This window comes from Micropterus salmoides, unplaced genomic scaffold (genome assembly GCF_014851395.1).
Source record: "Micropterus salmoides isolate LMB-PRFRI ecotype aquatic unplaced genomic scaffold, ASM1485139v1 Ms_hic_scaffold_17, whole genome shotgun sequence".
In the NCBI taxonomy this organism is placed as follows: Eukaryota; Metazoa; Chordata; class Actinopteri; order Centrarchiformes; family Centrarchidae; genus Micropterus; species Micropterus salmoides.
In genome coordinates, this window is record NW_024040817.1 from 12,613,423 (window position 1) to 12,636,612 (window position 23,190).

At 42.1% G+C, this 23,190-nt stretch overlaps 1 protein-coding gene and 1 long non-coding RNA gene across 3 annotated transcripts; both read left to right on the plus strand.

The window, feature by feature from the left end:
- Nucleotides 1–574: 574 nt before the first annotated feature.
- LOC119907618 lies at nucleotides 575–4,903 on the plus strand. Of its 2 annotated transcripts, none has more exons than XM_038725348.1 (2): nucleotides 575–668; nucleotides 2,830–4,903. In XM_038725348.1, the coding sequence occupies exons 1-2, from the start codon at nucleotides 640–642 to the stop codon at nucleotides 4,619–4,621; spliced, it is 1,821 nt and encodes a 606-aa protein (XP_038581276.1). In that variant the 5' UTR covers nucleotides 575–639; the 3' UTR covers nucleotides 4,622–4,903. The 2 variants fall into 2 exon arrangements, with proteins under 2 accessions (XP_038581276.1, XP_038581277.1); XM_038725349.1 differs by lacking the exon at nucleotides 575–668 and adding an exon at nucleotides 1,166–1,520.
- Nucleotides 4,904–7,469: 2,566 nt separating this feature from the next.
- Nucleotides 7,470–23,065, plus strand: LOC119906658. The gene is made up of 3 exons (XR_005445005.1): nucleotides 7,470–8,615; nucleotides 8,930–9,032; nucleotides 21,707–23,065. It is a non-coding gene; the product is annotated as an uncharacterized LOC119906658 (long non-coding RNA).
- The last annotated feature ends 125 nt before the right edge of the window (nucleotides 23,066–23,190 follow it).

Here is a 23,190-nt window from a genome sequence, read left to right on the forward strand (position 1 = left end):
ATCTCTTGCTCAGGAAAAAGTGATGGCTATTTTTCATTGTTTTCCTATCTTTACTGAACAAAAATGATTGAAAGGTGGAGGTAGACTGTAGACATCCAATACCATGACATATACCATGATGTAGCAGCGACTCAGCAAGTAATATAACCAACATTAGCTAAGTTGTGGGTTAGCAAACTGTCACAGCAGTTACTGCTGCGAAGCTAACATGAAGAGACAACAAGATGGTTTCTCAGACCCAGCACACCAGCTCCAGACAGCAGTATTCACAACTCTCCTGCTGCTATAGCTAACATCACAACAACTGCATGTCTTGGAAAACTACAGTGGAATCTGAATGTCCGGGGGTCATTTACAGTTACCTTGTGGCTGCAACGGCTAAAGTAATGTTGTGTAGCTTGGACCTAGCCACTTTGTTTGTTTCTCATTTACACAGAGCCAAGGCTGCGTACATACACCTGGAATTATTCTTTAATACATACCTTTTTCACAGCTGGTATTTGAAATAATTTTAAGGCAAAGCCCAGGTGGAACTAATGACATTAACAATGGCTCAGTTCCAGGAAACCACAAGAGCTATCAGGCAAAATACCAAGGCCTTGGAACTGAAAAATGGGACCCAGCCATAAATAATTACACATGTGCTTTTCCTTTTCACATGTCAAAAAGTAAGTAAGAATGTTTTTCATTTTATGTGAAATAGCATTTTTGAATGGTAGGCACTTAAAGCCATTTAAGCAGTAGTATTCCTTAATTACCTCATTAACCTCTGGCCATACTGTAATTCAGGGTTATGCATCACAGAGAGAGAGAGACAAGTTTGACTGCTGAGAATAATAAAGCTATTTAGAATGAGAATAAAAAGACGTGAGTGAATGTAGCCTACACTCCATATAAGCTACAGGAGGCAATCAGAGCACTTTTCACCACTACAAATCCTGAATTACCATCACCATACTGTACTGTTCATTTCGCAATGAATTGTTTTTACCTGTCACCTTCCATGGGTTTTGAAGCAGCTGTCGAGTCACCTGCCATTTAACAGTATATGTTCAAACATTTTGTCTCCTTTGCTTCCCTGCAACTACCAGAGTCGAACCCACGTTTATTGATCCATCTGAGCTCCCTTACTTGAAGCATTCGGTTTCAGGAAGTAGCTACGCTCATAACAAACCATGGATATATAACGATGTATAAAAAAACGCTGTGTATGGCGTTGTCTCACCAAGTTATGAATTATTTTCAAAAATTACTTATTAAATCACGCTGTAACACTGGATAATTTCAGTGTGCAGGTAGTCCGCGATCCGGTTAAAGTTTTTTTACCGGGACAATTTGTACTTTGTTGTTTTATTTGAACCACTTTGCTAACGTTAGCAGGTTATCGAGGCAACGTTAGCCAAAAAAGCTAACTGTTAATGTTACAGTGAGTTAAGCTTGATATGCAAAATGCACAGCACGATAGACTTTAAATGTCCTTTGCGACCGTTGTGAAAGTGGAATAGTGTTCATACAAAGAGGTTGGTGAATAAGTCAACGGTTATTTGCTCTTTTAATGTGTTTGTAATTTTCTGTGATAGGTAACTGATTTTTAAACATTATAAGGACCTGGCAGGTTTCCAGTGAATTAAAATTAACATTACATTAATCTTAAAATTCTAAATAGTTATTTGTTATGAGACACATTTTGCACTGCTTGGAAATGAAATTGTCATTTCTGAAGGAACTAACAGTAGCCTAACATACTTGTAACTGGCAGAGGCAGAGGCAGTGGTTCCCAACCTGTGGGTCGAGACATCGAAGAGGGTCCAAAGATAAATCTAAGGGGTTATGAGATATTTAACAGAACAGAAAATTAAAAAAAAAAAAAACTAAATTGTGCCACACAAAATTAGCATTAAATAAAATAATGACAGTAATGACTTTTGAACTGGCCTGTATCTGTAGACTGAAGCGACCTAACTCTAGCCTGTGATAAGGGGTCAGAGGTAATTAGTTTTACGGAGTTACAAGCCAAAAGGCTGGGAAACACCATCTTTCAGCAATTTAAGTCATTCTAAAGGTAGAGGGGGAAAACATTTGTCTCAGTCAAAGACAAAAAAAGAGCAAGGATGCGTGTAATGTCAATGTCCAGATTTGTTGATTGAGGGGAACAAAATACACCTTCCAGCTACACCTTCTTGAGTGAGATGGATTTTGTGACCTGTCACAAGTGATGTTTGTCAGTCAAATCATTACTAGCAGGTGTATCAAATCGCTACCTTGGGTGAGAAGGGTGTCTTCAGAGTTGCCTTAATTTAATGGATTTTTGCTAAGAACATTAGAGCCCAATCAGTGAGCTGATTAATCAGTTAATCACCCCAATTTGCTGCTTATCTTTCTTGCGGCTTGTTTTTTTTTTGCTAGTAAACTGAATATTTTTAGTTTTTACAGTATTTGTTTTGGGAACAAGCAATGTGATTATATCACCTTGGGCTTTAGAAAGTAGTATTAGTAGTGGAAGTTTACAATAATGTCATTATTTTCAGGATATAAACAGCATATGATCTGATTATGAAAATAAAATGTAGTTGCATCCTTAATAGCATACAAAAAAATCCTCGCTATTTTTTTAAAATGCCAAAATTATCCTTCAGGACCATATTAGCTTTGGTGTTGTTAAAAACACCCCAAGCTGAGACATTTTTAGACACACAAGAGGAGTTCTACCAGGACCCTCTTGAAAATGAGATGATGTATCTCAAGAGGCTAACCTTTAATAAATTCAGAATTCACTATTCAATTTAATAAATAACTAATATAATACTTTTCTTCATTTTACTTATATAGGACGATGCCACGCTTGCAGTCCGGTGTTTGGAAGCATTTCACTCCGGCTATCAAAGATGGGAGGGAGACCTTCATCTGCAACTACTGTTCAAAAACATACACAAAAAATGCTACCAAGATGCAGATGCATTTGGACAAATGCAAGGAGTACTCCGTGGTTTCGCAGCAGTCACCGGGCCCAGATGGGAGCTCCTCTGCCTCCATTCCCGTTCCCTCCTTCTCGTTCTTACCATCTGCCACTCCTGGGGGACAGTTCCTCATTGATTCAGTGGATCAGCGCAGCCAGGCGTATGCTGACGAGTGCCTGGCAAGAGCTGTCTATGCCACTTCCTCACCCCTCACTCTCACAGACAATATTTACTGGAAACGATTTTTCAGCGTGCTTCGACCTGCTTACTGTCCGCCTACCAGAGAGGCTTTGTCCTCTCATCTCTTGGACTGTGAGTATGACCGAGTACAAAGCGAGGTTCATGATGCTATAGGGAAAGCAGACTGTGTCACCATCATCTGCAGTGGCTGGTCTGACATAAAAGAAACTGGGACAATCATTTATGTGGTTGCAACCCCTGTGCCACTGTTTTACAAATGTACAAAGACAGGGGAGCAGACACACCCAAGCATGTTTATGGCTGAGGAACTGAAAGATATTATAAATGAAGTGGGTCCACAAAAGGTCTTTGCTGTTGTCACTGATGACGCCCCGGAAGTGACGGCAGATTGGGCTCAAGTAGAGGAAGCGTTCCCACACATATCAGCTATTGGCTGCACAGCGTGTGGTATCCAGCAGCTCTTTGATGACACGGTTGCACAGCCATCTGTGAAGGCTCTGTGCAGCAGAGCTGAGCAGGTGGTGAGGTATGTTAGAGAGCAAAAAATATTAGCAAGGACCTTTAAATGCTGGCAGACTACAAAGATAAGAAACCGCACAGCTAATGGGACAACATTGGCACTGCCTGTTAGCGCCGACTGGACTGTTGTGGTTAACATGTTTAACAGCCTCCTGGAGGCTCAGAACACTCTACAAGAGATGGCCGTCTCCCCCACACTGGATGTTGAAGCATCCGTCAGGGCCACAGTACAGGATGCAGCATTTTGGAAAGGGTTAAGCAGCTGTCGAAACCTGCTCTACTTGATTGGGAATTATATCGATTACATGAAAAGAGAAGATACTGTACTTTCGGGTGTTGTTGACATGTTCAGTCAGTTAAAATACCACATTGGAACTTCGCTGTCTGGGTCTGTGCTGCATAGCGCTGAACAGAGAGCTGTCATGGCATCATTAGACAGGTGTCAGGAGTTTTGCGTGAAGCCCATCCACGCAGCAGCTTACATGCTGGATCCAAAGTACGTTGGCCAGCAGACACTCTCCGGGGAGCAGATAAACAGTGCTTACTATGTGATATCTAAGCTGTCTCACCATTTAAATCTTGACGAGGGTAAAGTGCTCGGCAGCTTCGCCAGATTCTCAGCCAAGCAGGGACTATGGAAGGGGGCCGGGATATGGAGCTCATGCCAGCACGTGTCCGCATCCACCTGGTGGAAAGGGCTGTGTTCCTCTGAGCCGCTGTCCGCTGTGGCTGCTGCTATACTTCAGATCCCACCAACAACAGGTGCTTGCGAGCGCCTCCGGTCGAGCTTGTGCCATACAGGTGCAAAAAAGGTGCAGGGTTCTCTCTCAGCTGGCAGGGTGCAAAAACTGGTTGCAGTACAGGTGAATCTCAGCCTTTTAGAGCCAAGTGATTGTGAGTGTGCTCCGCTGGAGAGCGAGGAAGAGAAGAAAGTTTCAATCTGAAAGTCAGTAGTAAGACGAAATGTGACCATGTGGATTGTGAAGGACATTTAACCTTACAAGTCAACAAAAAAAATGAAATTCACAAAGAGTGTCTGACTCTGATGCCTTCATTTGTTTTAATCATATACATGTAGTAGGTTTTTTTTTAATTACAGTTTCATATAGTGTGTATCAATTTTATAATCGCAATATGAACTATTAACAGATTAACAGAGGTCTAATCATTGCTGTTAAAGTGTTTACATGGTGTAAATAAAACCACTGTATTTATTGAAGATAGAACCTTTTTTGCATGTTCTGAGTTTGTACTTAAATTTCACATGTCCTCCTAAAAATGTGTTTGTACAGAATTATAGGCATAGTTTGACACAAATACTCAGTGCATATACTGTATGCAGTTTTTTAAAAGTGGTTAAACCTGCTAAAACTCTGTTCACAATGCCAGTAGAAGAGTTTGCCTTTTCTGTTTTTTATCTAATGTGTTGCGTTCAATGATGTCAAAAACGAGCCGTTAAACAGGGTTAGTAAATAGTAGAAAGGGATGGCGGCAAGTTATAGTGGTTGCTGTGTGTAACCCATAAACTGTATTTAAAAAAAAGTGTGTTTACAGTGTTTGAGTGGTCTGAAAGACGTCACAGCTGACAGACTGTTGCCTAGCATGCTAATACTACATAAGAAACATTTATAGACATCAGCACATAGAAACAGGTGAAAGAGTTGTGCTGGAAGAGGGGAAAAAATGTGCGTGTCCACCCAGTGCCATTTATACATCACTGCTGAACATGTCACCCGAGAGTGAATGCCGATTTTACCCTTACACCGAAGACAAAAGCCAGATGTTAGTGGGTGTCGGTGGGTTTTTGTCCAGAGTAAAGGGGGCTTTATTCACTTTCTTGCCGAGAGGTAGACGAGAAGATTGGTAACACTCCAATATGTCCGTTAAATATAAGGAGATAGCCAACAGCATGTTAGCTTAGCTCAGAACTTCTTCTTTGCCAGAAGTAATAGTCCCGCACATAACCCCAGCACTTTTTTGTACAGATTAAACAAACAAGATATAACATGTTAACTAGTGAGCTTTAGAAGTGCTAGTAAGCAGATTTTGTTACCTTATTACAGTGACAGGCTAACCTTTTCCTAGTCTTTTGCTGAGCTAATCGGTGGCTGTTGGGCTGTAGCCTTATATTTACCGGGCAGATGTGGGAGTGGTATTGATTTTCTTATTGAACCCTCAGCAAGAAAGCAAATAAGCAAATTTCCCAGAATGTCAAACTATTAATTTAAAGAACAAATAATTTCCATTTATCAGTGCTGGGGTTGTACTACAAACCAAATATAAGCAGTTAAATAACTTCAACTTTAGAACATTTAATTGAAATATAACTTGTAGTCTTAGCTAGTAAGAAAGTTTAAAACGACAGCATCACAAAGAGCTGCTGTGGCGACTCACTGAGGCACACTGTTTTCTCACTCCCATTTCCTCGCACACACTTATTCACTACTCTTTACCTCCTCGAGGGGAGATCTGGGCCTTGTAAATACTAGCATTATTAATCTTAATAGGAACGAGCCAGGAAGGCTCCGGAGGTGTCTTTGCCTTGAAGGCAGCAGACCTGCCGTAAATCTTGGACCCCACTGCTCTCACTCAGTAAATCTGTCACTACCTACATCTTCCCTCTCTCTCACAGTTGCTTCAGTCTGCTGCCCTTTGTCTGTTCTACATGGGGATTTTGCAGGCAGTGACAACATATGTGTGGGCAATAATTAGAGTGATAGCACATATAATTTTACAGATGAAGAGGGCCGTTGTCATCATGCATTCTTGTTTATGACAGATGGCAGTGCGTTGGTTGGTTTTAAAGTTGCCCTTTTTGAGTTAGTCATACTAGGCAGAATGCATGAAATGACTGTTGGTCATCTGATTTTTCACTCAGGTCGTGGTTTCATCCTTGTTTCATCATTTGTGGCATGCTTGGATTATCAGTGTCAAGGCCCTGTATGTTATCAGCTGAAGGGGTGTTTCTGTTAGTATAACAGTATAGTATGTATAGTATAAACGTCAACAATCCATTGGTTCGATTTCCAGATGTGGCATTTGGCCCCAGGCCCATTAGTTTCCACTGACGATCTAAAACTTTCAAAACAGGTCACAGATATATAGTTTCATGCTGTGGATAAATACACATAGTGGGCTAGTGAGTGTTTACAGTAGAAGGATGTGTATGTGGGATTTACTCAGGCACAAAGGAATAATCTCCTATGCCTGGCTTTGGCAAAGGCTTCACAGACAGAAAAGAATAAAATGCCAATAAAGTCTAGAATATTGCCAGCATAATCCTTTAATAGTTACTGAAGACTTGAATCAACACTGCTTACAAAAAAATGATCCATTATAAGATTTACAAAGTGAGTATTTAATTTTATTGCATTATATTTTGCTAAAGTTAATGATCTATTTCCTGTACATGTAAACAAGACGAAAATCTACAACCATGATATTAAGAGGAAAAGTGGAAAGTGTTACATTTAAACATGGGCACAGTTCACTAAGAAACGCAAGCTCTCAACAGTATTAGCTAGATCCTACACACACACACACAAACACACTCACATGAATCTCAGATGGTGGTCTAGCAGCAATAGCCAACAATGGAAAACATTCTCTTTTCCTTAGGGAATTGTGATTGGGAAACTGATTAAGCTTTCTGAAGCCCCTATTAAAGTCTCTACAGCACATTAACCATCAATTCTCTGGACGCTATGACAGCAGATTTAAATGTCTCCCTAAACTCTGGACATGTTGAACTGCAGGGGGGCACCATGCAATTTGTTTATAGTTCTGGTTTGTAAAGCATAGCGCTAGGTTAGCTACGTATTATGGTCCAATAATTAATGTCAGATGAGTTCGGGTGTAATTTTGTAATCTAATCAGCTCCATAAAGTATGGCAGCTTTAACAGCTGGTGCCAATCCAACTGTAACTCCCCCCGTCAAGGACAGATAGTATTATCTTTGCCTGGAACAATGGCTGGCTTTAGCAGCGACTCTGTGTATGAGACAGAGAGAGCAAGTTGGTAACCTGTGGGCTGCTTACATTGCAAACAAAAGCCAGCTTGTCTTGGGATCATTGAGAGGAGAAAGTTAATTTTTACACCGGTATCGATGGCTGGAAGGACCTGAATATAAAACTCTGAGAGGAAAGGTACAGTATGAGATTTCATCAACAAGTCTTTCACTGCTCACTCTATGTAGCATATGCTGTAGCCTGTCAAATGTGAAAAGTGTAAAAGTTACTGCGTACTGATTTTATAGCTCTCGTGACATAAATTGTGGGGTTTTTTTTGGATAGTATGTACAAAATAGCTTGTTCATTTAGATGTACAGTATATCTCAACTGTCAATCCAGTACCTCTATGAAGCATCCATATGTTGTGCAGGTTGTCACAGTCATATAGGTGCTGATTCAGGTACCAAAATCAGTAACCTCAGAGAGAGTCAGTGTTGTTTGCTTAGTAATAGCTCTACGATATAACTCCCACATTTGATGTGTAATAATTAGTAAGCTTTACAGGTGTTTGTAGTTGTTTTTATTCTCTGGACAGAGCTAGCTACTTCCTCCTGATTCCAGTCTTTATCCTATTGTAGGCTAACCATGTCTTGTCTCCAGCTCCCTACGCTTAAAAGGAAAGTGAACAGGCACATTTTCTAACATTTCAAACTGTTCTTTTAAATGTAATTTAAAGGTAAATGGCTAGATGCCACTGAGGTAAGTGAGAACATTTCTTTTATAATCATTAAATCCTATCTTATTTAGGAGGTGTTCAGCCATTCTCCAGTGTATTCACTACGAATTCCAGTGCACAGGGTCCCGGCAGGAATATTAACCTAACATGCACCTCTTTAAGGAAATCCACACAAACGTGGTTAACACAAAAACTCTGCACAAAAAGGACCAGCCAATGATGGCCACTGCGCCACCCTACCATCCAGGTTAAGTATGTAATAGAATGTTTCTGATTCTGAAAGGCAGACATTTTTGACTGTGATATAAATTTCAATTTGCTTTAGATTTCTGTGTGACTCTGCGGTGGGCACAGCCAAGCTACAAATTGCCACCTCTGCTTCATCCTTCTCAACAAGCCCAAAGTGGCTGACCAACTGCGTCAGTAGGCAGAGGCTTTATTTAGAGATGACCATTGTCTCAGACTGTTTGGCCATTTAACCGTTGGCAATGTTCATCTTACTGTAATAACAGACCAGCAATAATTTGTGGCTTGAGCCTCCCATCATTTTCTCATTCCTCACCCAGGCCAACACCAGCCCACCCATCAACCCACTCCCCTCGTCTGAAAAACAAAAACAACAGATGGGCTGTGCCAAGGAGACTGTGACTGCTCCTGGCCATTACCACAGTAAGGAGCCAGAGGGGTGGTGGGAGGGTAGAGCTGCTTGGGTTGCAGATATGTAAAGTAACCTGGTGGCAAGGAGAGTCTGGGCTGTTCTCCCTTGCATGTCTTGTTCTTGCTGCTCTCAGCACCTCATAATGCTCTTATAATTACATTCCAACCCAGCTGAATCATGATTAGTTGATCACAGCATTTTATGTTCTGGAGCACCAGCTAGGTGCAAGTAGGCTAGTAGTGGAAGAAGTACTCAGATACTTTACTTAAGTAAAAGTAGCAAGACCAAAACATGTACTTTATTACCTGTCCTGCATTCATAATCCTATTTCAGTAAAATGTCTGTGAAAATTCTCAGTCATCCAGGTCATAGTTATCCAAGGGTTAAAATCAGATCCTCCTCATTTTAACCGACCTAGGATACTTTCAGTAAAAGCACAGTTTTGTTTTTGTTAAATGTACTACTTTTGTTATATAAAATTGCCCCTGTGATTAATATATTATTATGCATTACATCATTAATGCTCATGCAATGTGTAAGTACCAGTTAACTTTTGTAGTCGAGATGTAGCTAGTTTAACTACTTTATAGAGTTTGGTAGTTGAGTCCAGTGGTTCCCAACCTTAGGGTTGGGCCGCCTCCAGAAGTCACAAGATAAATCTGTATTAATGTTTGAAATATTCTCTTATCTTTTTCTTTCTTTTTGTTAAATATGAGAGAGTTTGACCTCTGTGGGCCTCAAACATTTATTGAAGCAGTTTAAGGTAATTTAGAGGACAAACCTCTCTTTTTTGGACCTGCTGACAACCTAAAGTCATCTAAAATGTGACATGGGGCCCATCTTTACACATTTGTAAGGGGTCACAAGCCAAACACTGTATTTGAAAATTAACCAGTATATGTATGTACTCCACTATGTAGTGGAGTAACTTAGAAGACTTACTTCCCCCTGAAATGCAGTGAAAAAGTATAAAGTAGCACAAATTGAAAATACTCAAGTACCAGTGTCTCAAACTTGTACTTGAGTAAATTGGACACCACTAAGGCCCCATCCACACTACTCCGTTTTAGTTTACAAATGGAGAATTAAAACAAATACGAACTCCGTCCACACCAGCGTTTCTGCTGCGTATTGGAGTTGATCTCCGTCTACATTAAAACAACTGAAAACGCACAGCTAGGATCCGTTCATGTGCACTGGGTATGCGCGTGCCAGTGTAAACATGAAACAGATGGTCTATTCCGTTGTTACAGAAGATTTGGCGAATAAATAAATAAATACAGATTAAGCATCAGACCAGTTTTTTTGTTGTTTCATGGATCAATAACGAGCTGGGACTGTTACTGAATGTAACACGGGGGTGTGGTGTCAGAAAACAGACTGGAAGTTGTTGCAAAGTAAACAGCGACTTGCACAGTAGCCTACAAGGCTGCGTCATCGTTTCTGAAGTTCTGAAACGCAAAACGGGGTCGGCCGCGTTTCCAAACTTCTTTCATCGTTGTAGTCTGGACGGGAGGTGCAAACGTAGCAAAAGGTCTCCGTTTTAATTAAAAAACGCAGTAGTGTGGATGGGGCCTAAGGCTAACCATGTCTATTTACTGGAAATTCAAGGTTATTAGGCAAACAACAGAAGAGGTAGATTACTGTGATTATAGTTACACATTTTACTTCATACTTCATATGTTCATGACTATGTCATGGTGAAATATAAAAAGTGTTGGCTTGTGAAAACACTCCACCAGTACTGAGTCTGCTGTATGTATATTACATATTTCTATGTTTCAACCACTTGCGTTGGTGTCTGGAATTCGTTTGTTGCTATGTGCTGGTGTGTGATTTTGGTTTGCATGGTGTTGTGCCTCATGAGGACTTGGTAGGAGCTGGCATCACACATAACCTCATTTTACTCCAGCCGAAAACCCAGGGACTCATCTGGGATGAGAAATGGCATGAAATACCCCATATAGTAATGGCTCTGTTGGGGTTGATGACATTTGCACTACATAGGAGGTCTATCTATTTCATCCTCCTGAAGTCATTTTCCTTGGGTTAATATTGAGGAGTTCTCATCAGAAAAAGTTGTAAAAAATGACTGGAGACTGGAAAAGATGAAACAAAGCCTGTTAAAGACTGTGTATATCTTAGACTCAGCTGTTCAAACACTCTTGGTGCTTTCCTACCATTGGGAGACAGAAAATAATAATAATATAATAATAAATAATTCTGTTTTTCACCTGAGGGAAAGTGTCACATTGGAAATACCTATTTAACCAAATGGGAGAAAGGGGCCACATGACACATCATCATCATTAGAGGTGTGGGAGAGATCTTTGTGGAAGGCAGGTCTTGAATCCACCTTGCTATTGTCATCAGTCATCTCTGGGGGTGTTTTCATCCCTTGTCTCTCTATCTCAAGCTTACACTCCACATCCCTGCCGTCTCCCTGTCCCTTTTATCCCCACGCTCACTCAACAACATCCAAGAATTCAAAAAATAAATCAATAAAGTGAAGATATGAGGGAAAGCTGGTGACTTCCACGTCTCTCGTCTATACTCCTTCCCACAAAGACCAAAGGTCGGGGTTCCTTTGAATCAAACAGCTCTTTTGTTTCTATCCAGGAGATGAAGTGAGAGAACTGAGCTGGGTTCAAGCTGCTCCTGGAACATGTTGCTGCTCTCCTTCAGCGGCAGAAACCTTGGTGGTGCCAATTACGCAGCTCTAACTGCTACCATATGTACAATTATAACCACTTACAACCACCAAGGCCCTTTTGGTGGGCAAAGAAAAGAGGGAGATAAAGTACTTGGCAAAATAATGAACATTCTGAAGAAATATTTATCTGTTTCAGCTTTAAACTGTTTTTTTTAATATGTGTATTTTACTGTTTCTAAGACGCAGATTGTGTGTTCTGAGCCATATAAACCACTACAGAAGTTAGTATTTTTTATAAGCTAATTATAGCCCAAACATGTGCACTGAATAAGATGGGGTGTATTGATTTTCATCCAGCTCATTATTGAGGCCAATTGAAGGAACTAGATTCTTTCCTCTGCTCCAACAGTGGAAAAAATTCTAAATAAATTACTAACCCGTTTTATTTCTCTTTTTGAGGACATAATGTTCATTCAAGTTGACACATAGTTTCCTGAGCCGTGCCGGGAGGTATACAACTTCATCCATCTTGTCAAAAATATTTTACTTGCCTTCGTTGATTTGGTGGAGTTCTTGAGAAGTTTTAGAAACAGATGGGGCAAAAGAGATAGAAAGAAACAGAAGCATCTGTTTCACATGTTTGGGAAGTCCCCTTTCCTGTCATATTCTCCATTTCTTGAATGTTTTCCGTAAATTCCATTAACCTCTGATGATTTAGAGATGAAATGTTGGAGGTTCTGATCTGTTGATAGTTAGCTAAGCCCTGTCCCTATTAGTTACTGTTCCTACAAGCTTTCTGTTCTAGCCTGGCACATTACAAAGAAAACAGTAGTAGATACAGTCTATGGTTAGACCACTTGAAATTCTTGATGCATTTTTGAAACAAGGGGTAATGTTTTGCTTGCTTAATTTCAGACAGGTAGACAAAAGCAGCCTCTACTTTTTAGCCAGCTACCAGATAGATTTATGAGCTAGGCAATTAAGCTAATGTAAGCTGCTTGAGTTGGGTAGAAACATTGACTTTTTAATGATTCCAGCAGAGTTAATTAGTCTTTTTATTGTAAATATGATAAGGAAAAATGTAAGACTGTTTATTTTAACTCACCCTGTTTGGCTGCTTAGCTTACATACTTAACATTACAAGAGAAAATGCTCTAAGAATGAGGACTAACGAGTTTAGCAAATGTAACCCTAACTTACACTGCATTCACGTGCTTCTCCGATGGTCCCATTTCCTGAGTTGTGAAGTCATTCTTCCGATTTCAGTGTGTTCATGTGCTTTTAAGTCAGAATGTGGAAACAACATGGATGGTACTACAATGTTGGATTGTCATTGTTATTGTCATTCAAGTATGCTGAAACAGTTAGAAGCTTTCTATTACGAAGTGATTTTTGACCTAGAGTTGTTACCGCACCAGTATATTACCTGAAACCACTACAATATTGCTTGTACAGCTAATAAATAACTTTCTTAATTAATCTAGACCACTCTACATGGACAGCAAACTAAGACCATATTACAAATGACACGTTAGAAAAAAATGTTGTTCCAACTTCAGGGGGCACTCAGATGAATTTTTCCAATCGGGAAATCATTTTTATGATTAGTCCGACACCACATGAATGCATCGTTACCTCTTGTAACACTGGCTGGGGTGTAAATTTCCCAAATGCAATAAATAGAGGAACAGAGCTGCTAACATTAGCCCAAACTCTGATAGCGCCCAGGAACAGCTTCTACACAGTGAGGAAATATGACACAGCAGATGTGCTTATCATGATCAGGGCTTTGTTTTACATAACCTTTAACCTCACAACCAGTTAGTAATTAGTTATGCAGTTACGTAACATGTAACATGTAACATGTTACGTCAGTAGTAGTAATCTATTAATAATTACTAGGCAGTAAGATAATTAGCTGGTCATGCTAACTATTGCAGCAAATAAACACTGTTTAATGCATTCCATGTATGGTTATGTAAAGGCTAAATAGACATCTCCTATCCAGTATTACTGTTACTACAGACCCATGTACATCACTTCGGTATGTTGACAGACTTACCACAGTCATGGTTGTTAAGCTGCTAAGCCATTAAAGAATTCAGCTTCTTCTACGCAGAATGAGATAATGCAAGGTAATAGTGCCTCTGTATGTTTCTCTGTCACCTTATATATTATTACAGATGCTTCTCATTCTCTCTGAGGTCCACACTGCGTCATCCAATGATTCTTCTACCTGTGGCAACAATGATTATAGGGTGTGTCAGTTATTTGGCAAAGGACAAATACAAACATTACATATTTTTGTAACAATAAGAATCTTTTACAGCAGTCCATGCAGTGAGACATGATCCAGTTTAATGGAGTGCTATGGATATGGTCATCTTTATTCAGTTTAGAAAAGTCCAGCATGGCTTTATTTCATCCAGCATTTTCCAGCATTTAGACTTGTAAAAAGATGGAAAATAACCCAACATCATGCTTAGCTATTGCCACAGCAATGCTGCAATACATTTTTAATGGAATGAATGTGCTGTCTGTTGGCCACATGGTAAAATATATGCAGGCAAGCACCCCCGCTACAAAAAGTAAGGCTATGCAAGCAAATAAAAAGCTGACTCAGCCAGACTGTGGCTTACAGGTGTGCAATTGTGTTTATAAAAGGTGGACAGCATGTTATTACAGGTGTGTAACCACATATTGATGTACCCTCCCTCCTTTGCTGACAGGGTGGTATATGGTTCAGTCTCTTCTGAACCCGAAGGATGGGTGAACACACTGCAACCAGTCACTGTAACCTAAGCACCGCAGAGTATGACATATTGATTTAGCCTCAGTTTCGTTGTTAGGAATGTAATGACTGAAAGGGGCTCCGGGAGTTGGTTCATGATCCTAAATCACTACACTGAGGGGTGTGATAAATATGAATGAAGTTACCTAAGGCCGTCAATAGGAAGAATCCTACAAGTTGAACATTTTACAACTTCTTGATCTTTTGTTTGAGAGGAAAAGAAATAAAATGCACCCTTATATTAGAATTAGCCAACTCTGTGTGGTTTTCTTATCTCGCACTGCTGATTTAAAGCAATACATTGAGGTCAGTGGTGCAGTCATCAGATGGATCATAAAGTGATGAGCAAATAATTGTCTTGAGATTGCTGATCATAGGAGGAAAGGGTACCAAATATATTGCCTGGAGAAATACAAATTGTGCTTTTATCTTAACTTTGTAGTTTGCATAAGTAAGAGAAGTAATTCATTTATCTACTTAAATAAACAAAATGATTGCTATGAATCATTAATCAGTATAAATTCTAACGAGTTGCTGTTAAATTGAAGACAAACTATATAAAAGATACGAGATGAGAACATTGTTCATTGTTATCAGGTTGTGTTGAGTGTACTTTTTAGAAATATATAGTTTAAACCGAAATTACTCAAAATATGAACATGGATATGACAAATAAAACACTCACATATTTAGCAATTAGACTCAAACTCAAGAGTACACCTTTAGTACATAATTGGTTAATGACATTCCCTACAGGTTGATTTTTTACCTTGTAGGAATATAATATAGCACCACATGAAATGCACTGTGTATAATGAACTTTGCAAAACAATTAAAACTAGTAACATCATGAATTGCAGTGGAGTAAATCCAAACTCCGAAGTGTTAAAGAGAGGACCTTAGTTCACCTGTCAATGGGCAAATCTGGTCTGTGAAGGCATCTGTGGCCTTTGCAGACTGTTATCTGCATGTGTCTCCACAATCTAAATTCTCTTTTTTCCCCAGTCCAATCTGGAGGAAGATAATCCTTCCAACTGACACTTCTGTCTCACGAGGCAGGTCTAAGAACAAGTATGTGCCACTGAATATTCAAACTTGGAAATGTCGAGTGTTTCTGGTGCCATGTTCCAATATTGTTATGACTCACAGTATGGGTAAGGCATAACAAGTGTGTAATTCCAAAACAATTTTTCCGCTCTAAGTGAAAGCGATATTAAGGATTCATCTTTTTGCATAGGTTGATCCATTTGATCACTCCTTTCTAAAATGAATACATTATATTTAAACTTGGCGCCTGGAAATATCAGTGATTGTTGGAGCTATCGCTGACATCTACAATTGCTTCTTTGTGGTTGGCTTTCTGTAACCAAACATGTTTAAATGGTTTATTCAGTTTTATAGCCTACTTCTGTGCCATTTAGAGGGGCATTATGGAGTTTCCAGCGGCCACTAGCCGTGCAGTTTTAAGACTGCAACCAGGCGTGTGCTCGTGCACGTGCTCGCTTGAACTCATGAGCGAGCATAATCTGAAACACTACCACTTTCATACAGAAATCCTGCAAAAAACGCATAAACACCTGCATGCAGGCTGTGGCTTTTCACACAGACATGTTCAGGCTCTGTTACTTCATTGTTTCCGTTTCAGAGGCAGCTCGACACCGGCTCCGTAACGTTACTTCATTCAGCAGTAACTAACGTTATCTTTATTTTCTGTGTATCTTTGTACCTGAGTATCGGTAAAAGGCAATAAATCTAAATTGTATGTTACTAAGCAAACAGCGGCAGGTCCGAACTAATATAGCGTTAGCTGGCTGCTCCTGGCTGCATCACTATAACGTTCCACAATTTGCTTTTTACCATTACATAATTTCTTGCAGGCTTTGACACTTTTACATAATACCAGTGGTACACAGGATAGTAATACGGGTCATGTTAGTTGGTGAATTAACTTAATGTGGAAAGCGATATAACTTTGCACCGGATAACATAAGCAACTGCTCGGTGTTAGAGCTAAAGTGACTTTCTCTGTTTCTCCAGCTTTACTAATGCTCACTTTGTTCTTACTCGACATCACCTGAACCTGTTTGGTCTGATGGGCTTCAGGACATGAACCTTTATTGTTGTTTTCTATCCTTACGTGGAGTCTGTGTTTTGCTGTAAGCTGGTTGTTTTATGGTGTTAGTGGACTGCATGTCGTGAGCTGCCGTGTTGTCGCTGTAGTGTGAGAGAGGCTTGAGAGAGGCTTGGGAGCGTGCACAGAGGTGAATCTGACCCGGAGACCTCACATTAAAAGCAGAATGGTGGCTGATGCAAGCAACGGAGAAAACAGGTGTGTGTTTCATTTCTAAGTGAGTTTTGAGCCCATTGACAATAAGGCAATGACAATTTGATTTATTAAAATCAAAAACTTACATATAGCCCCTTTTAACCTCAACATTTCTGTAAAATTCATGCAAAACGCCTATTCAAGGCATATCCAAAGTAAATTGAATGCAGTTGAATATATGCATGGTTTTGGGCTTCTCTGAAAGATAACACTGGAGTGTCTAACCCAAAAGTCAGAATTATTGTAAGTGTAAACACACTAAAACTAATATATTTTTCTATATTTGCTAACAAATGCATGCAATTATAGCTGGGACTTATTAGCTGGAAAACACTGTAGGACCACAAGATAAAGCATTACCTAGTCCTAGTTTATATTTGCATACCAATACCATGAAAAATGACTATTTTACACAGGTTTTTCTGAGTGTATGTCTTAGCGTATTTTTTCTAAAACAGCAGTCCTTGCCATTGGCTGCTGCTGCATCGCTCTGTATTAGCCGGTAGCTTGACATAGATGTGTTTTTTTGCTGGTAGATCATGAACTTGGATATCGTTATTTTCAGAATATTATTGGCTACACGAAGTGCCAGTCATCGGCACAATTGCTTGCAATTGGCTCAGCCTACCCACGAAATAATAGGGGCTGTGTTGTGGTTTCGGACAGAACGGACCCAAACGCAATGCTTGGTTTATTGAGGGAAAAAGGGAAGATGAGGGGCTGGAGGTAAAAAGGGGGAAGTTGGATGCCGGCAGACGCGGGCACGAAGGACCGAGGAGCCAGCGGGGCGGGAAAGGTTCGGTGAGGCGACCGAGAGGGTTGGAAGGAACGAACTGGAATGCTTGGAAGACTGCGGGGGCGTTGGTGAGGCCAAAGGGCATGACTAAATACTCATAGTGACCGGGGGGGGGGGGCCGAAAGCAGTTTTCCATTCGTCCCCCTCCCAGATGCGCACCAGGTGATAAGCGTTTCTTAAATGTAATTTGGTAAAAATAGTGGACCGGGAGAGGGACTCGAAGACGGAGTCCATGAGCGGGAGGGGTACTTATTTTTTATGGTGATGGCGTTGAGCCCCCGGTAATGGATGCAGGGGCGAAGGGTTTGGTCTTTTTTGGCAAAGAAAAAGAAGCCGGCCCCTAACGGTGAGGAAGAGGGGCGGATTATGCCGGCAGCCAGTGAGTCTTTGATGTACTGCTCCATAGACTCTCTCTCCGGACGCGACAGGTTGTAGAGGTGATTTGAAAGGAGGGGCGCGTCCGGGAAGAGGTGTATTGAGCAGTTGAGGGCGGTGGGGGGGTAGAGACAGGGTCTGGTCCTTGCTAAAAACTTGAGCGAGGTCGTGGTAGACGTGGGACACCGGATAGGTCGGGAGGGACGGAAGGCGGGCCAGGCCAGGTAGGATTACCAGGGGTTCGAGCAGACAGGAGGCAGGACGCATGACAGAGGGAGCTCCAGTTCCTGATCTTCCCCCGCGACCAGTCAATGTTAGGATTATGGGTGGTTAGCCAGGGGAGACCGAGGACCAGAGGAGCGGCAGGGGAGGAGATCAGGTGGAAAGCGAGGGACTCGTGGTGGTTCCCAGACGTGACAAGGGGTAATGGCAGGGTGCGATGGGTGACGGTGGTGAGGGGTTGGCCGTTGAGGCCCGTTGCATGAAGGGGGGCGTCAAGAGGGACCTGGGGGACCTTGAGCTGACGAGCGATTTCGAGATCTAAAAAATTTTCGTCAGCGCCCGAGTCGATGAGGGCCCCGAGTGGGAGGGTCACACTCCCCCAGGATAGGGAGGCATCGAGCAGAGTTCGAGGATGGGGCGAGGGAACTCTGCTTGCCAGTAGCCCCAACCCTACTGGCGAGCTGGCACTTTTGGGCTTTTTTTTGAGCTGACAGGACATGGCCGGCTTTCCACAATAAAAGCACTCACCGGCGAGGCGGCGCCCCTAGCGCTCCTCCGGGGAGAGGTGGGTGCGGCTTAACTGTATGGGCTCATGAGGTGGTCAGGTAGAGAGCAGAGGTGACGCTGGGAGCACAGGTGGGACCGGTGGAGCAGCGGAGCGTGGCACGGGGGACGGCAAGACAGCGGCCTGAGACGGTGAGAGGCATGAGCGGGAGGTGGAAGTGCCGCGAGCGGCACGATCCCTCTCCCTCTCTCTCAAGCGATTGTGCAGGTCGGTAGCGGCCTCGACCAGAGCGTCTAGGCCCCCCGGCGCGTCCCTAACGGCCAGCAGGTCTTTAATGCGAGGCCATCCAGGAACACACACTGAAGGGCCTTATTGTTCCAGCCCGAATTGGCCGCCAGAATATGGAAGACAACAGAGTACTCCGATCGTCCTGGCGGAGGGAGAGAAGGCGACCCGGCGCCTCCCTTCCCCACACCGGGCGATCGAAGTCTCTCCGCATCTCCTCCACAAAGGAGGAGTAGGAGGAGAGGACATGGGGCTGACCCTCGCTGGCCGCTGCGTACCAGGCCAGGGCCGGTCGCGGAGCAGCCCAGCGATATAACAGATCTTGGCCTCATCGGACTGGAAAGTTACTGCTTGCCTCTTAAACACCAGGGCGCACTGTACCAGGAAACTGTCATACGTGCCCAAAACGCCGGAGAACTTATCTGGGTGAGAGACCGGGGACTCACGGGAAAAGGAAGCGCCGGCGGTGGGGCACGGGGCAAAGTCCGCGGAGAGGGAGCAAGGCGTGGATTGAGAGGGGGACAGCGGTTGCATGGAACAGGGGTCAGGAGGCGACAGCGTGGATGACTTCCAGTGGAGTGGGGTCGGTGGAGGGGGGGCAGAGAAGGAGAGCGTGCTGGGTCCATTATGGCTTGATCGTTCTGTTGTGGTTTCGGGCAGAACGGACCCAAACGCAACGCTTTTGGGACAGTTTTTAAAGGAGGTTTATTGAGGAAAAAAGGGAAGATGAGGGGCTGGAGGTAAAAAGGGGGAAGTTGGACGCCAACAGACGTGGGCGTGGAGGACCGAGGAGCCGGTGGGGCTGGAAAGGTTCCGGCGATGCGACCGAGAGGGAGCAGGAAGCCAAGGCGAGAGGGGCAAGGAGCGTGGAGGGAAGCCGGGGGAGCGCTGCAGAGGCGAGGCGAGGGGAGAAGGCAGGTAGGCGAGCCCAGCTGACTGATCGGATGACGGAGGTGAGTGGACCTGGCGGGGAGAACAGAAAGAACAGTCAGGGTTAGATTTTAGACCAATTTCAAAAACTGCCTTTTATTGCAAAGATTTTAGAAAGAATTGTGTCCAAACAATTGCTCACTGTACTGGAAAATAAATTATTGGAAAGAAGAACCAAGGAAGAACCAAAGCACTGAGACTGCCCTGCTTAAAGTCACCAATGACCTTTTAATGTCTGCTGATGATGGCATGTGCTCAGTCCTGGTACTCCTGGACCTTAGTGCTGCTTTTGACACCATTGATCACAACATCATGTTAGACAGACTGAGGCACTGGGTGGGGATCTCTGGTACTGCCCTAGAATACAAAACAAATACTGCCATCTGCAAAAATTCGATCTATGTTAACTCTTAAGGACACCGAGACTATTTTACATGCCTTCATCTCATCACGCCTGGATTATTGCAACAGCCTTTTCACTTGTTTAACCCAAAAATCTACTGATCGACTCCAGATGAAAGAAATATGACCACCCCTATTTTAGCTTCATTACACTGTCTCCCAGTATGTTGTAGCATGGCTAAATTAGCTATGAATTTTAATAAATTTATGAGAATTAATACCCAATTATGAATTTTAATATTCAAAAAATATTTTAAAAAATCTCTCGTTTCGGGGCACCACCGGAGTAGCCTCCGGACCTCTAGGTAGCTTAATTAATTATACAATTATTACTAGTGATCAGTTAGTTAATAATCGCTAAATTATCTTAAATGTCACTTCCTGTGTTTCTTCCTGTGAAAAAAGAGAATATCCTTTGATTTGAGGTAATCAAACAAAGAGGAAGGTCAGTTGCCATGGTTACGTGTGTGGGGGGCAGTTTAGGTCAGGCACCGAGCGTTATCTCGCTGCGCCATCAGAGGTGGCCAGTTTTACGATCAGACTGCCCAGAAACAGCACTTAGGGAAAGCGAACCTTTCACCTTTTCCTTTGGGGTCTCTTCAGCCGTCCGTTGAGTTGATATCTCACCCCCTCCTTTTCTTTTTCCCAGGGAGAGAGAAAGAATTTGGAGTAGTCCAAATTTATTTGATATAAAATGCACAAATCCACACTGTTGGTACACTACAAATGGTTTACAGTAAATAGCATTAGCACTCACAGCGGTCATTTTTCTGCATTGAATACTTTTTCTTTTAATACTTTGAGTGCATTTTCCTGATTATACTTATATACTTTACTACTTTATGTAACATCTCCAATGCAGGATCTGAATGCTTCCTCCACCGCTGCTGATGAATGTGCCTTTGTGACCAATAAACCATATTGACATTTAAGATTCAACCTTAGAAATAAAACAGATAAAATACATTTCATACAGGTGAAACAGAAACAGAAGAGTCTGTCTTCATCTGTTATACACAGAAAGTTTCCTTCAGCTTTTCTGCCAAGGAAGGATGTTATTTCAGACCAATTTCTCAAAGTCCCGCGGTCTTGCAGTTTGTTCTGTGGTACGTCATGTTAGACTCTTTCAGCGTGTGTGGCTTTTCATATTAAGAAAGAGCACATTCACACACTGCCCTGAAGGTGTGCTGTCAAGAGTAAAAACTTTGTCTGTTTACGAGAACATGTTTTATAGAACTGGAAGCGGGACAATAAAAACCCTTGCAGGGCTGGACTGGAATTAAACAGTGCCACATACCACTGTGATAAACACACTTACTGTACCTAAATCATAGTTTACTTAGAATGGTCTGCTTTTTCTCTTACTGTCATTTTTTACTGTTTTCTTTCTTCTCTCTCAGCTGTGTAGACAGTGAGTGGGATGTTTTTCTTCCAGCCCTGAGGTTACCTTGGCAACCCAGGAGAAAGAAACGTGATCGAAGGCTGTGCAAACGGAGGTGTAGGCCGAGTCATGTCTTTTACAAGCTGCAGGGTCCATCTCTGAGCCAGCCGGCCCAGTCAGCCATCCAGCCAGCCATATGTCAGGAGACATGGGCACCAGCCAATAGTCCTTTCCAGTCAGGGCTTTCAAACCGAGACCTGCCACTGCTCAGGTCCTCCTCAGACAGACTGTCAGCGGGTGCAGCTACAGAGAAAGTTAATGTGAAGCATCAAATCTCAGGAGGACCCTGCTGGCTTCATACACTATGACAAATCCTACGCCCCCATGGCTCTCTGGTTTAACAACTCTGATGTTATTTAACTTTAATTCAAAGCCATAAGTAGAGAATAATTTCTTATTAAAGACAGGGTCATTCATGTGTCTTTAGTATCATATTATATATCTGAAAGATATAAGATGACCACCATTCCAACACCTGTTTTTGGAAAAAGACTATAAAGCAGCTGTTATTATTTTTCATACTGACTGTTTGAGCTCCTCATCACGACATTCAGTGACAGCTGAAATTCTCGTTTCCTTAAAATGGGCTTCACAAACACTTACAGGACTGACTAAGCAGGAATTCAGACTGAAAGTTAAAACAGTGCCGGGGAGCTGTGTTGGTGTGGAGCATGTTGTTTAAGGTATGAATAAGACGATAGAATTTGATCCAGTTAGAATAACAGATTATGTGGCGTAACTGTAAGACTACATCCTACATTTTCAATTTCCGTCCACACCAGCGTTTTAGCTACGTATGAGAATTGATCTCCATCTGTGCTAAAACGACTGAATAGGCACATGAGATGAACATTCATACAAATCACGTGACCACTAACGTACACTGGGAATACATGTGTTGGTATAAACAGGAAGCAGATTTTTTTCCCGCAGAGCATTTGACGATAGAAAAGCTGGTAGCAGAGACATCATGTTAGGATTTGGTTTTTGTACTGTTGTTTTTCCGGTGTTTATTTGATATTGTCTTGGTTTGGAGTTTTGTAATCTAGTTTATTATTTTGGTTCTTTCGTTTTTAGTTTCTTAGTCACTGTCTTGTCTCTCATCTTAGTTCTTCTTCCTGCACCTTGGTTCTTGTTTTAGTATTTACTTCAGGTTCCTTGTCTACATTATTTTGGGTCTAGTCTCCTTTGTACTTTAGCTCTGTGTTCTCCTTTTGAGTTCTTGTTCATTGTACATGTGTGTTTCTGTCTTATTGGTTATTCTCTCTGCCCCATGTCTGCTTGTCTAGTATTCAGTAACCTTGTCTTGTCTGTTACCCCAGTGATCCCTCTGCATGTCTGTCTTTGTTTTCCCCTTCTCTCTCTCTGCCTGTGTGTCACTCTCTCTCCTTTCTCTGCCTCTCTCTCTGCCTGCCTGCCTGTCCCTCGTTAACCCTGATCTCT

Coding starts and splice junctions, on each gene's coding strand:
- LOC119907618 (XM_038725348.1), top strand. CDS start 640: ATGTGCTTTTCCTTTTCACATGTCAAAAA. Junction 669..2,829: donor TCCTTTTCACATGTCAAAAA/GTAAGTAAGAAT, acceptor TTACTTATATAG/GACGATGCCACGCTTGCAGT.